The sequence below is a fragment of the Squalius cephalus genome, assembly GCF_949319135.1.
Source record: "Squalius cephalus genome assembly, chromosome: 24".
NCBI lineage: Eukaryota > Metazoa > Chordata > Actinopteri > Cypriniformes > Leuciscidae > Squalius > Squalius cephalus.
The window spans coordinates 10,929,520-10,943,133 of record NC_137145.1 but is presented as its reverse complement, the minus strand read 5'-3'; the positions used below and the strand labels follow the sequence as shown (position 1 = coordinate 10,943,133).

General features: G+C 36.6%; 3 protein-coding genes across 15 annotated transcripts; 2 read left to right on the top strand and 1 right to left on the bottom strand.

The window, feature by feature from the left end:
• Window positions 1-85: 85 nt before the first annotated feature.
• cfap298 (cilia and flagella associated protein 298) lies at window positions 86-3,048 on the top strand. 2 transcript variants are annotated; one of them, XM_079861810.1, is made up of 8 exons: window positions 86-163; window positions 445-604; window positions 826-993; window positions 1,074-1,141; window positions 1,258-1,416; window positions 1,847-1,978; window positions 2,318-2,413; window positions 2,559-3,048. In XM_079861810.1, exons 2-8 carry the CDS (start codon window positions 466-468, stop codon window positions 2,667-2,669), a joined length of 873 nt encoding a protein of 290 aa, XP_079717936.1. In that variant the 5' UTR covers window positions 86-163; window positions 445-465; the 3' UTR covers window positions 2,670-3,048. The 2 variants fall into 2 exon arrangements, with proteins under 2 accessions (XP_079717936.1, XP_079717937.1); XM_079861811.1 differs by having other exon boundaries at window positions 124-163; window positions 424-604.
• Window positions 3,049-3,682: 634 nt separating this feature from the next.
• eva1c (eva-1 homolog C (C. elegans)) lies at window positions 3,683-9,341 on the bottom strand. 12 transcript variants are annotated; one of them, XM_079861808.1, is made up of 9 exons: window positions 9,266-9,341; window positions 8,409-8,575; window positions 7,123-7,319; window positions 6,749-6,872; window positions 6,516-6,668; window positions 5,720-5,863; window positions 5,166-5,243; window positions 4,988-5,074; window positions 3,683-4,587 (listed from the first exon to the last, which is right to left on the bottom strand). In XM_079861808.1, the coding sequence occupies exons 2-9, from the start codon at window positions 8,521-8,523 to the stop codon at window positions 4,172-4,174; spliced, it is 1,314 nt and encodes a 437-aa protein (XP_079717934.1). In that variant the 5' UTR covers window positions 8,524-8,575; window positions 9,266-9,341; the 3' UTR covers window positions 3,683-4,171. The 12 variants fall into 12 exon arrangements, with proteins under 12 accessions (XP_079717934.1, XP_079717932.1, XP_079717933.1 ...); XM_079861806.1 differs by having other exon boundaries at window positions 8,409-8,721; window positions 9,266-9,331; XM_079861807.1 differs by having other exon boundaries at window positions 8,409-8,721; window positions 9,299-9,331.
• A 16-nt stretch (window positions 9,342-9,357) lies between these two features.
• Window positions 9,358-12,039, top strand: mis18a (MIS18 kinetochore protein A). The gene is made up of 5 exons (XM_079861812.1): window positions 9,358-9,651; window positions 10,333-10,399; window positions 10,506-10,628; window positions 10,739-10,841; window positions 11,581-12,039. Exons 1-5 carry the CDS (start codon window positions 9,444-9,446, stop codon window positions 11,656-11,658), a joined length of 579 nt encoding a protein of 192 aa, XP_079717938.1. The 5' UTR covers window positions 9,358-9,443; the 3' UTR covers window positions 11,659-12,039.
• Window positions 12,040-13,614: the final 1,575 nt, after the last annotated feature.

Here is a 13,614-nt window from a genome sequence, read left to right as displayed (position 1 = left end):
AAACTAGAAACGAGTGAACCTATAATCTGACTCTTTGGTGAAGCATAACGTTAAGCGTTTAAAAAGACTTTTATTTTGAATTAGCCACTTCCTGTGGAAATAGTATCGCTGCTGTTGCCATAGACAGTAAAAGACTGCTGCCTGTTGGTGCACTGAATCAAGAGTAAGTATATTTTGATTAATTTGATAGTGGAAATGAGTTTGAAATCATTATTTATCGATTTCTATTCTGTTACTTGTATTACTAATTTCATGCCTCAAAATCATATTTTCTGCGACGTGCCCGCACAGCATGCTAGAATTTTCTTGAAACGCGATGTTATGGCTGCCATGGTAACACACACAAACACAGTCAGGCGCGAGTTGCGCGACATCTCCCTTGCCGTCCAGTGGTTTTATATATACTTTACCTTCATATCTCAGATTTATAATATTCCTGCACAGGACTGATTCAGCAAGTGAGAGATGGTTCAGCTGCACGTCAAACGAGGAGACGAGAGTCAGTTTCTCTTCAATACTACAGTGGATGTCTCTATTGAGACACTGTCCCAGCAGATCAGCGAGGTCTACAATGGAAGATTAAAAGTGGACAGGATCTGCTCTGGTATGACAATGAGTTTGTGGTGAAAACAGTAAAAATGCCTCATATTCTTTGGATTTAGCCAATTTTTTGTTCTTGATCGACAATTTCATACATAAATGGTTTTAAAAATGCATGTATTTTGTCAGTGGCAGTTACAAGTTAGCAAATGATAGAAGTCAACTAACGTTACTCACAAGTGTAAAAATGCACAACCATGACACTTTTCATTTGTATCTCCATAGAAATTCCAGAGCTGGCAGATCATGGGATCTCTCTTCCACCAAATATGCAGGGCCTGGCCGATGATCAGATCATGGAGCTCAAACTAAAGGATGAATGGGAAGACCGCTGCATTCCCAGCAGTGGTGCTGAGTTTAAGAAGGATGAGATTGGACGTCGAAATGGACATGGTAGTCATCATGTCACATTTAAAGTTTGAGTTTGAATTGCCTCATTAATTGCTATAACTGTACTCTGCTTTTCCATTTAGCTCCAAATGAGAAGATGAAAGATGTTTTAAGGAAAACAATGGAGGAAGCCAAGGCTTTAATCTCAAACGTATGAAGCTGTTTTTAATATAGAATACTTCTAAACCTCAGTACATTGTTACCCTTCTGATATTATTGTAACAACTATGTATGTTTATATATATATGTATTTTCTTCTGTCTATAGAAACAAGTAAGAGCAAATGTCTGTGTTACCATGGATATGGTCAAAGAGGCTCTAGACCAGTTGCGAGGAGCTGTGATGATAGTTTACCCAATGGGACTGCCTCCACACGATCCAATTAGGATGGAGTTTGAAAATCAAGAGGATCTTACTGGAACACAGGTATGAGATTTTCCAAATTTAAAATGATGTAATTTACCACTTACCCTTGTGTTATAGCACACCTGTATGACTTTCTTCTATGGAATAAAAAAGAAGATATTTCGAGAAACGTCAAAAAGTGTTTTTTTGCCCATTCAATGGAAGTCAATGGGCTTCAATGTTGTTTGGTACCCAACATTCTTCAAACCATCTTCTTTTGTGTTCTGAAAAAGAAAGAAAGTCATATAGGTTTGAAATGACATGAGGGTGAGAAAATGATGATTGAAATAAAAACTTTTAATCTTTGGGTGGAATGTTCCTCTTAAATAACTACATGCACATTGCAGGGTTAGCATTTTAACTTCATAAATAAAACAGACTAGTGTAATTTTATTTATTTGTTGAATGAACATAAAAGCTGTAATACTGATATGAAGGCTTTCCACTGCAGGCCTCATTGCAAGTGATCCCAGATGAAGATGCTCAGCTGTGGTGGGCATCTAAAGAACTGCAGAGGGGCAAAAAGCTGCAAGATTATGTTGGGAAAAATGAGAAAACGAAAATTATAGTGAAAATTCAGAAAGTAAGTGTTCGGTGTGAATTTTAGTAATTTTTTTGTGACCTTGATCTGGGGCCAGTTGCATAAACATTTCAAGACTGTGTTTAAGAACTAGTATGACCAACTAGCAGTTAGTTAGGGATCTTACTTTTCAGTATCAAATTGGATCAATCTAGATTTAATGTTTCTGGCTTAAAAAAATGTATAAACAGTCTTTAAGATTTTTTTTTATTTTTTATGACTAACTAACTAATTGATGCAACCGGCTCCTGGTGTTTGAAAGTGTCTGCAAATAATTCAATTTGGCCATGGTTTTTCTATTAAATGAAATGAAAACTAATCACCATCACATTTTCATTATAGAGAGGCCAGGGGGCACCAGCGCGAGAACCTCTAGTAGGTGAAGATGAACAAAAACAGATGATGCTGCACTATTACAAGAGGCAGGAAGAACTGAAAGTGAGTGAAGCTTCTAATTCTTTTGTTTTTATTTTATATCCTCATTATATATTGTATTGTGTGTGTGTGTGTGTGTGTGTGTGTGTGTACGTACTTTATATATTATTGTTGAGCATTCATCATTGTTTTGTCTGTTTTGCTCTAGAAACTAGAAGAGGTAGATGATGACACACATCTTCAGTCCAGTTGGTCTGATAGACAGGCCCTTAAAAGACAGTTCCAGGGACTCACAAATATCAAATGGGGCCCAAGATAGATTAACAGAGAAAATCACAGCTTTTCTACAATAACTGTTTGGCACATCAGAGACCTTAATCTCTTCTACACGCCTTTTTTATGCAATTTGATGCCTTCCTTACATATGAAAGGTTTTAAAGGAGTAGTTCACTTCAGAATAAAAATTTCCTGATAATTTACTCACCGCCATGTCATCCAGGATGTTCATGTCTTTCTTTCTTCAGTTGAAAAGAAATTAAGGTTTTCGAGGAAAACATTCCAGGATTTTTCTCCACATAGTGGACTTCAACAGGAACCAACGGGTTGAAGGTCCAAATTGCAGTTTCAATGCAGCTTCAAAGGGCTCTACACGATTCCAGCCGCAGAATAAGGGTCTTATCTAGCCAAACGATTAGTCATTTTCTAAAAAAATAAACATTTATAAACTTTTTAACCACAAATGCACGTCCACGACTTCAGAGATCGTGTAGAGCCCTTTGAAGCTGCAGTTTGGAACTTCCACCCACTGGTTCCTGTTAAAGTCCACTATATGGAGAAAAATCCTGGAATGTTTTCCTGAAAAACCTTTTCGACTGAAGAAAGAAAGACATTAATATCTTGGATGACGTGGAGATGAGTAAATTATCAGGAAATTTTAATTCTGAATTGAACTAATCCTTTAATTAATGTGTCTGTTTGTAAATGTGTGTGTAATGCAAGCATGAGACAAGATTTCCCTGTACTAATTCATTGGCAAAAGGATGCAACACCTTTCCTTTCTTTGTCTGTGCCGCTGGCAATTGCTCAATTGAAACTTGATGCATTTTAAAGACAGGATGTTTCTGAGCAGCACTCAGGATTACTGTGGCACCACAGAGTTCATTTGGAGAGCGTTGAGAAGGAGTTACTGAACATATTATTTTCCTCAAGGCAAAAGAGAGGTTACAGTATCGGGAGATGTGGTTTCACTAGAAAGAGGTTAGAGGAAAGTTGAGTGTGATGTTGTGTAATAAAAGAACATTCTGTTTGTGTTAATTTTTTTTTTTTTTTATTGTACATTTAAATATAATATACTTTTAATTAAAAATGTTTTGCCATCTTAATTTGCATTTACATTCAATACCACATATATTATTTAACAGCTACTTTTATATAAATAAACTTTTCATTTAATCACTAAAACACGTCAGGTATCGCTAGCCCTGTGCCAGATCTTTTTTTTTTTTTTTTCTTTTTTTTTTTAAGTAAGGCACCTGGCAATGTTTTTAAAGACATTCCCGTGTAAAATTTGATATTTTCTTCACTTATTTGAGCTGCCCAACAACAGCAACATTAGCTCAACAAATAATGTGAGTTTGGGGCGGGGCCATTTGTTTGGATGACTAATAGATGAGGGGAGTGTTCAGGAAACCTGTTTGAAGACAGTTTTGGCAGTTCTGATTAGCAAAAGTGTTGCAGAAATTACACCCTTCACCTTTCATTGCAGTGTTTTGGTAACAGAAAACATTCAAAAAGTTAACTCCCATTTGGTTGAAATTACAGCTACTGCACATTCTGTGTAATAGCTGGCATGTATGACTGCAGGATGCACGTGTTTCCATTGAGGTATGCGTTCATCCTGATTTCCTGAATCACAAGCTCTCTGCGTTCAATTCTCTCCATCAGCTCTGCTGCCTCTGTGGTGTACGCCACATCTTCCCAGCAATACACCTTCCTGTCTATCTCTGCCAGGTTAGAACTGTCCGTCAGTGACCCTTTCTCATCCTCATCTTCTTCCTCATCATTATCCTGGTTCATTGGCTCTTCCTCTTCCAGATTGGTCGTTCCACTCTTCTTCCTAAATGTAGGTGTATTTAGATGTCTACTGCAGGTTAGCTGCGTTGAAACGGCTATTAGAACAATCAGAAGGCCCACGCAAACACTTGACGTGAAGAGTAGTCCTGCCATCTCCGAATGCTCTGAGCAAGAGAAAAGTACTCATGTAGAATAGTTGACCAAAAAAAAAAAAATGTCATTCATGCATATGCAGTTATTTTTTTCAGAGGAACACAAAAAATAACATTTTCAGTATAACAGTTCATAAACAGTTCAATAAAATGAAACATGAAGATTCTTAAAAGTTCTAATCTGTATTGCATGGGGAAACTTATAGCATAGAGGTTTGAATTACATGAAGGTGAGTAAATAATAATAGAATTTTTTATTTTATTATAGAATTTTATATAAATAAACAATCATTTTAATGGGATTTTTATTTTAAAAATATATTCCCTCCCGCTACTTTATGTTGACTGGGAAGGGATCATAAAAAATGTCCAAGTATGTTCAATTTAAGACATTTTATATATTTCAGTTTACCTGTAATGTAGAAATATGCCATTAAAGAATTGCTGACAATAATCCTGTTCTCTGGAAACTTTGAACTTCTTATGACTGGCTGTTCCCCTACGAATAACAACAAAATAAGACAGTTTAATTGTTAATTTACCTCCACTGCACAGTTCTATATAAAGTGAACTGTATGGTGTACCGTCACCTTTTTTGGTGCTCTGGTTAGGAACTGAGGTAGTTTGGAAACTTCTGGGATCAGCCTCCTTAAGTAAACTTTGTGGAACTGAAAAAAGGCACAGTACAAGTTAACAACTTCCAACTCCCAGTCGTTATCTCCCAGGATCTTTCAATACGACGGTGATGAGTAATCTTTACTTTTCCTGCGAACTGATTCTGCCTTCAATCAGTAACAAAAGCCTGGCATTCAAAGCAATCACAGGAAGTCTTACACAGGAAACCCCTGAGAGCTACAAAATGCCAGGCTCATTCCCTATTTTTATTCCCAAACAACTTTGTCTTCGTTGTAATTTAAGGACGGGAAGAAAACAGACGGGTTAATCAACAAACTGAGATGAGACAAAGGCCATATGTTAGTCTTTTCCCACGCTCTCAATCAATGGGAAACTTATTTAAAATCTGCCATGCCATGAAGATGGCATGTCATGCAACTTTAATTTTGAAAAATTCAAGACATTTCAAGAACACACTCAAATAGGTTTTGCTTTAGGAAGATTCTGATGGATATAAGAGCGCTCATACCGCATGCATAAAGGACGGTGATATACTTTTTTGTTCCAGGAGGGCAGGGGTCTTTGAAATTTTCCTGGTCTACAGTAAAAAAACACCTCTGTTTGCCATAGCAGATTTTGGATACCACATCACCAGCTCCATGAAAAAGACATTCTGCCAAAATAAAGAAAAAAAATGGCTTATTATACAGTACAAACCACAAAAATATAATTTTTTTCCTTCAAATCAAATTAAGAACTTTATAAATAGACTGCATGGACTCATATTCAACAATGCAAAAATGTGTCTATTTATTCTGTTATCCCAGCTATGCATTATTTGAGCATGTTAGTATTATATTATTTGCATTCTACGTTGTTTTGGGACATACACGCCCTGATTTTGCTGAGTTATGCCTACTACAGACAGTGCGATTTCAGCAATCCTATAAGAACAAATCACACTGTACGACATGGATCTAATAAACATGGGTACGGCATGTATGTATTGTAGACTGTACGATGATGACACCAATTGAATCGTAGGCTGTGACGTAAGTTGGTATAGAAGAATAAGCATACGCTACTGGTAAACAAATAGAGCAAGATGAATCGCACTTTGGCAATAGTGGTTTTTAAGTGTGCTGAAAAAGAGTCTAAACTGGGCAAACTCAAATCTGATTGGATGATTGGAATTTTGTTCCAGGATCAACAAAGATGTTGATCCAGGAACATGTTGCTCTTCCACTGATTTAACCCACAGCCAAATGTTACCATTAAATCAATGTAATATTAAATATAAATCTGACTTCAACCTAAAAACGTACCAAATGGTGGAGGCTCTCGTTCCTCGGCTGGGCACAAGTCTTTCTCCTCCAGCGGTCTACCATAAACAGCAGAGTAGATATTCAGAACTTTTGGATACTTGCAGTGCAGCAGAAGTCGATCTCCCTCACATGTTACTTTCTTCTTGTGCTCTGCTGTAAGGCAAAAATTATTAGAGGAGTAAATATTTGAGGAAGAAATAATCAATTAAGGCTTTAAAGAAGGAAATACGTACTAGGTTTACACCTGTATGATACATGGAGGAATTTAGGGGTTCCAGGACAAGGATCTCTGCCAAAGACTTGATGATTAACCAGGAACTGGCAATCTCTATGACCCTGGCATTCAGAGAGCACTTTCTAATAGAGAGGGATAATCAAAGACCATCGACTGTGTGTTATACAAAAGGCAGGGAAAATGTAGTATAGCCTTGTCCTGACTCTGGAAAACACATTATATTTTCTGAGCCAGAAGTGAAAAAGATCTGCCACAGAAGTCTAGTCTCAGTGGGACTATTTAAAAGGTACTAAAATGACTTAATCAAGTTAGTGTTTAGTGGATGCACAATTAAAGGTCTATTTTCCTGAAAGCAAGGCTCAGGCTCCTCACCTGCAGCGCTGTGGTAGCAGAACAGCTGTGATTACGCCATTGGCATCTCATTCCTGGCACGATCCCGGGAAGGGTTTCACTCTGTCCATAAAATGCAGACCGAATCATTATGGTGGAGTGTCGTGGACACCTGAGGAGCAGGAGATCTCCATCACAGGCTTGAGCTGATTGACTGTTGATGATCCTAAACAGATAATCTAATGAAAGGGGTTTGGGAGGGAGAAACTAATAAGTTCATTAAAAATACATTATGAACGCGATTTAGAAAGCATGCTAAATATTATTTCTCCTCTTCTATTTTTATTTTTTTGTGAGGCTTCACATCAAAAGTGTCTGTAGATGGTGTAATTGTCCAGTATATACTATCTAATGGACCTAATAAGTTCATTAAAAATACATTATCAGTGCGATTAATATGGAGTAATTGTCCAGTATATATATATTAGGGCTGTCAAAAGATTAATCGCGATTAATTGCATCCAAAATAAAAGTTTGTGTTTACATAATATATGTGTGTGTGCTGTGTATAATTATTTTGTATATATAAATACACACACATGCATGTATATATTTAAGAAATATTTGCATACATATACTGAATATATATTTATATAGTTTATATTATATATAAATATATATTTTTTTATATATAAATAACACATTTTTCATATACATGCATGTGTGTGTATTTATATATACAAATTTAATTATACACCGTACACACACATATATTATTAAAAACAAACTTTTATTTTGGATGCGATTAATCGCGATTAATCTTTTGACAGCCCTATGAATGCAATTCAAAAAACATGCAAAATATTATTTGGATACACCTCTTCTACAATGAACTACTTTTTGTTTTCAAAATTAAAGTCATTTTTTTTGTGAGACTTCACATCAAAAGTGTCTATAGGTGGTGTGATTGTCCAGTATTCCCATACATATTACTTATATATTTATGAAGGTTTTTAAATTAATAAAAGTTTAATAAATAATTAAATTATTGGGTAGCTTGTGATTTATTTATGCCATTTTAGTGCAATTAAAGAAAAAATATTTTTAGAAATGTTATACAAAATTTCAAACATTGATGAAACCATCACGGAGGATTTGGCATTGATCCATACGTGTAATTATTTTAGACTGTATACTTAAAAAACATTAATTAATTAATAATTAATACAAATGATTTGTATTCGTTCAATCGTTTTCCATTATGATTGTTATTGAATATTGCATTCATAAATATTTTTTAGTCTTACAGTTCATCATTATTGACTCACTTGAGAAATCCGAGAGTCCGTCCATTTCTTTGGTCCACAGTATGAGAACACTGTAAAGTATTTGAACACACAGCCCAGGTGCACGGCAGCTTCTTGGGTGCAGCGCTGAGATCATGTTCAAATTCTTCAATTATTTCTGCATCAAGCCGCGTGCATTCAAGCGCGTGCTGGTGAAAGAAAGGCTGTCAGGAATTCCCGTCTCTCTCTCACACCTGCCAGGGATCTCACCCCGCTAAAGTATATTATTCTCATATCACGACTTTGACATCCCACTCCTTTCACGCCAAAGTCTAAGAAAGCGAATCGTTTCAATCTAAAAAGAAGTCAGAAGATATAAGGCAAAAAGAAAACATTTCAAAGCGACGCGGTCAATGCGTTGCAGCCTATGGGAAATAACAAGTGCGCAACAAGTCAGTTGTGCCTGAAAACAGCGACATTCGCATTATGTATTCGAATATTGATGAGTTTATGGTCTTTAGCAAGACTACAAATAGTAACAAGAGACTTCTTGACATTCAGAAAGTGATTTTTGAGGAGGATGAGGAATAGGACTTTTGAACGGGGCGTGGCGGTGAATGCCTAAAATTGGCAGTGCTGTAGGAGTTGAGACACTGCCAACAGTATTGTAACCAATCTGATTTAAACCGCCTTTACAATCAATAATATTTCATATAATTATTGAACCGACTGTCTTTGAAGCTAAACTTTTGGGACCTCTGAGCTTTTATAAAGCCTAGTTTATTAAAAGATGGTTTTACAAGAAAATGTTTATTTGTGTGTGTGTGTTTTTAATAATTGATTGCCTGAGTATTATGAGTTTGGTCATGTTTATAATATTCTAGTAAAACCATACGAACCGAGAAGGGTCGTCTGGCTGCTATTGTACGAACCTCGCGTTGAGAATCAAGTGAAAGTGTTACTCCGTTGCAGAAGAGGGCGCTCTGCTCTTATCTTCTCAAATGCGTTCACTGCAAACCAGCAGAAGTACAGCTGCCCGCGGACGTTTGAAAACATTTTACTAGTTTTGAAAATAATATGGCTGGGAAAATTAAAGTCCCGGACGATTGTAGCTATAAAACATACTCTGTTTGCGAGAGTGCCGCTGACAGCAGCAACAGAGTGGAGGAAGATGGCGAAATCGACGGCCCAGCCGTGTTTATGTGCGGGAAATGCAAGCTGCCCATCGGAGACAGTCTGTCCTGGGCAGGCTGTGATGACGAGCAGAACCAAATCATGCTTAAACGTAAAAGATTATTACGTTTTTATTGCTGTTGTATGTTAAGACACTGCCTTTGATAAGTTTGATGTCAGTATGATTTAAAAAAATAAATAAAAAAAATAATACTTTTATGCAGCAGAGGCGCATTAAATTGACTAAAAAATGTCCGTATATACGTTTATAATGTTTATAAAAAATTAACAAGTTATTTTGAATATTCTGTTCATCATAGAATCCTGAATGTATGTATCACAGTTTGCAAATTAAGCAACACAACTGTTTTCAACATTGATAATAATAAGGGATGTTACTTGAGCACCAAATCTGCTTATTTGAATGATTTCTGGAGTAATGATGCTTTGCCATCACAGGAATAAAATACGTTTTAAAATGTTAAAGTACAAAACAGTTATTGTATGTAAATTGTAATAACTTTTAACAGTTTTACTGCATTTCTGATCAAATAAATGCAGACCTCAATGTCAGAGACCTCAAACTTTTGAATGGTGGTTAATGTTATTTTTTGACTTGATAATGATCACATCTAAATATACATTTTTGCATGCATTTGTTAAAATAGCATAAAATAATAATTCTGGATAAACAACAAAAGTTAGCTGAAATTGGACTAAGCAACACGTTAGGATTGTGACAGTAATGTTTTTAGTACATGCAATGTCTTGATTTTTGCACCTTGAATTTCAGGTATCACTGACAATATTGCCATAGGGAAAGAGCCCTTTGTTTCTGGTACCCAAAAGGAGCTTGGATGGTGAGATATTTGTTTGTATACAGTATATGTCATAGATGTATTTTTCCCACCCTAACCACCAAAACATTAAAATCAATGTCTCTGTAAAATTGTCTCTCACGTTTAGCCTCGTTGTTAATCTCACCTGCCGTGGGTGTTGTGCAGAATTAGGAATCATGTACATATCAACCCCAAAAAAGCTTGATTTCAAGAGATCCCTTTTCTGCTTTAACGTCGAAAATATTGAAAGGTAAGTAGCCTATTGTGCACAAGTGTTGTTTATCTTGGGTCTTTTTGGATTTTTGCATGTTTACCATAACTCATAATTCTCATTGAGGACATGACTGTTTCTCTCTATAGCTATGTAGTGGGCAGTCCAGGCCAGCAGATGCCAGAATTAGACAGACAAGACAAACCAGTGACCCTGGAGTACCAGAACACTGTGGAGCAGCAGATGACAGAGGTAAAGTAGTTCGCCTAGAGAACATTTAAATTATTGATCTATGAGTATGATGTAAACCGATGTAAATCTTGTCTCTCTCTCTCCGTTTAAAAATAACCAATTTCTTTTGCACTACAAATGTAGAGATGAATGCCAATATTGAGTGCGTATAGAATATGACAGAAAGAATAAAACGAATCATTTAAAACTGTTATATTTATTGTTATTAAAACATTAGATAATATAAATAAATTCAAACTAATATATCTCTAATAATAATGTGCTTTAGTATGGGGAGGGATGGGGGTTCAAAGAAGAGATATAAATATGTAGAAAACGAATAAGAATATCTGATTCTTTTTTGCTGTTTCAAAACGCACAAGTAAACAGCAGATGGCGCTCTTGTGGTGATGCCAGAGCTCTTTGTTTGGTCACTGAGTCCGGCAAACAATAGATATTAGGAGCTGTTAAAGAATTTGATCTAGAAGGGACAGTCTGTTTGAGATATTTGAATGTTTTAATGAAATTTTCCATGTCTATGTGTTTGTCAAATAAATCAAATGAAAACCTCTGATAAGATTTACAATAAGATTCCTGTGGGTGATGATGAAATGTCTTCATCATAGTGTGAAAATATGTTTTAGTATTTTTTCAGATATGTACTGGTAATTATTTGCTTTTATTAATTAATTTAATTTTATTATACAAAATTCTATAGTCATTTCCTTATGCTCCTGTCATTTTCTAATATACCTTGCAGATAAAATCCCTCGCCGTGATAATAGGACAACGCCTACTGGAGATTGAAACTAACCTCCAGTGCAGTTCTGAAAAATGACGTGAGCTGTTGTTTCATGATTGAGGATAATAATCCCTCATGTCTGTCATGAATGAGAATTTTGGACTCTTTAGTGTAAGATAATTATGTTTGACTGTAATGCATTTACTATACAGTTGTTTGCAAGTGACACACACATCTGTAGTGTCCTACCTTTTATTAATGTCATAAAACACATTCTAAACGATGTCCTTTGACATAGATGCATGCATATAATAGATGTAACAACATTTTATTGTTCTTTAAATGTTGCTGTACTGTATGTTAGAGAAAACTATTAATGGTTTGTCACCAGCTTATATTTTGTCAGAAGTGATCCTTGTGTTGTTGTCATGTGATGCACAGGGTGAGACTGCATCATAAATATAATGGTAAAGCATCACATGTGTTGTTTTTTCGCCCTCCACTTGTTTGTTTTTGATATTTCATCTTTTGTATCAAAACATCCCTGCTCCAACCCTCTGGAAAACTGGTTCAATAACAAGTGGATATTGCATGAGGATGGAGGGGGGCAGGGGGGCTTAAGCCATTTTTTTGTTTACAGTTCCTGTCTAATGTGCCTAGCAACACACTCCACCAAGAGGCGGGAAAAAGACTGCTAGAGACCCCTGAAGGTGCGCGCCCCCAATCCCGAATCCTAGGGTAGCATAACAACAGCGACTGAGAGAAAACCCGCGCGCCTCGGACCAACCAGAGAGCTGTATCTAAGGGACATGCTGCTATGGAAACAAAGCGCACATGCTGCCGTTAGAGCCTGTTGCCATATCATCCGTCGTTTCCTTATTTGCCGGACAGCCAATCAGCTTGCGAGGCGGTCTGTCAGTCTGATGACGTTGCGCGTCAGTCGTTCGCAGGGGCGTTGTCTCCATCTCCCGCGCCCGCAGAGACTTCTTCATTCTTGTGTCTTTGAACTCCTCCTCCGTTCTGTCTGTTTATCCAGTAGTGTTAAAAATAGGAACAAGAGGTAAAACACGCTTATAGGACATTGTATTATTGCATCGTTTTTATTGTTTGTGTCCAGTAGAGGGAAACAACATCACTCTACATGTAGCCTATATCCTTTCTTGTTGTACTAGTTCATGGGGGTTCATCTCAGTAAAGGCCCGTGCAAATTCAAGAACGATAACGAACCTAATTATGTTAAGCACGCATTTTGGTGTATGAATATCTGAACATGCAATATATTAAAAGAAAGAAACAGGGCCTTTGCTTTTAAACAATACACACACACACACAAAGTTTTATCCCTTACTGAAATTAACCATGGTTTTATTATAGTAAAAGTAGTAACCATGTTTTTTTTTTTGTGGATAAGTTTTACTACAAATGCCATGGTTAAACTATGGTGGTTAGTGTAGCAAAACCATGATTAATTTGTGGTTACCATGGTTTAACTAACTTTACTAGCTTTACTGCAAACACACACACACACACACACAAATAACATGGTTTAACTAACCATGTTATTTGTGTGTGTGTGTGTGTGTGTTTGCAGTAAAACCATGGTTCATTTTCTAAAGGGATTCTAGCTTCATGCATTCTTTTTTCAATCAAAACTTGAATGTGGGCAAATTTCATTAAAAAAGCTACTTTTTGAACAAAGAAAATCATGTTTTCCCCCAAAGACTACAACGTGCATAAGCAATGCTTTTATCGCTTGTTTCTGCTCCTTTTCCTGTGTTTTGATCCTGAGATTCTCTATTCTTTCAGAAGTTGCCAATGCGTAATAAGCCCCCCTATGGTATAACCGTGAACACACGGAAAGCCGGAAAATTCCAAGTGAGGGTATCTGCAGGTTGGATTGATGGGCATGATGAAAGGTTGCGGTGTGGCGAAGGGTGTTTATCATTGGTCGTGAAAGCTGTCTGTCAGGGTGTGGGCTAGGGTTTTGTGTTCCCATTCAGTCGGTTCACTCAGTACAGCACATGACTATGGGATATCGTGCTCTTGTGCCAT

Coding starts and splice junctions, on each gene's coding strand:
- cfap298 (XM_079861810.1), top strand. CDS start 466: ATGGTTCAGCTGCACGTCAAACGAGGAGACGAGAGTCAGTTTCTCTTC. Junction 605..825: donor AGTGGACAGGATCTGCTCTG/GTATGACAATGA, acceptor GTATCTCCATAG/AAATTCCAGAGCTGGCAGAT. Junction 1,979..2,317: donor TTATAGTGAAAATTCAGAAA/GTAAGTGTTCGG, acceptor TTTTCATTATAG/AGAGGCCAGGGGGCACCAGC.
- eva1c (XM_079861802.1), bottom strand. CDS start 8,523: ATGATCTCAGCGCTGCACCCAAGAAGCTGCCGTGCACCTGGGCTGTGT. Junction 6,873..7,122: donor CTGCTACCACAGCGCTGCAG/GTGAGGAGCCTG, acceptor CCTCTCTATTAG/AAAGTGCTCTCTGAATGCCA. Junction 5,864..6,515: donor ACGAGAGCCTCCACCATTTG/GTACGTTTTTAG, acceptor TTATTTTGGCAG/AATGTCTTTTTCATGGAGCT.
- mis18a (XM_079861812.1), top strand. CDS start 9,444: ATGGCTGGGAAAATTAAAGTCCCGGACGATTGTAGCTATAAAACATAC. Junction 9,652..10,332: donor GAACCAAATCATGCTTAAAC/GTAAAAGATTAT, acceptor CTTGAATTTCAG/GTATCACTGACAATATTGCC. Junction 10,842..11,580: donor TGGAGCAGCAGATGACAGAG/GTAAAGTAGTTC, acceptor TATACCTTGCAG/ATAAAATCCCTCGCCGTGAT.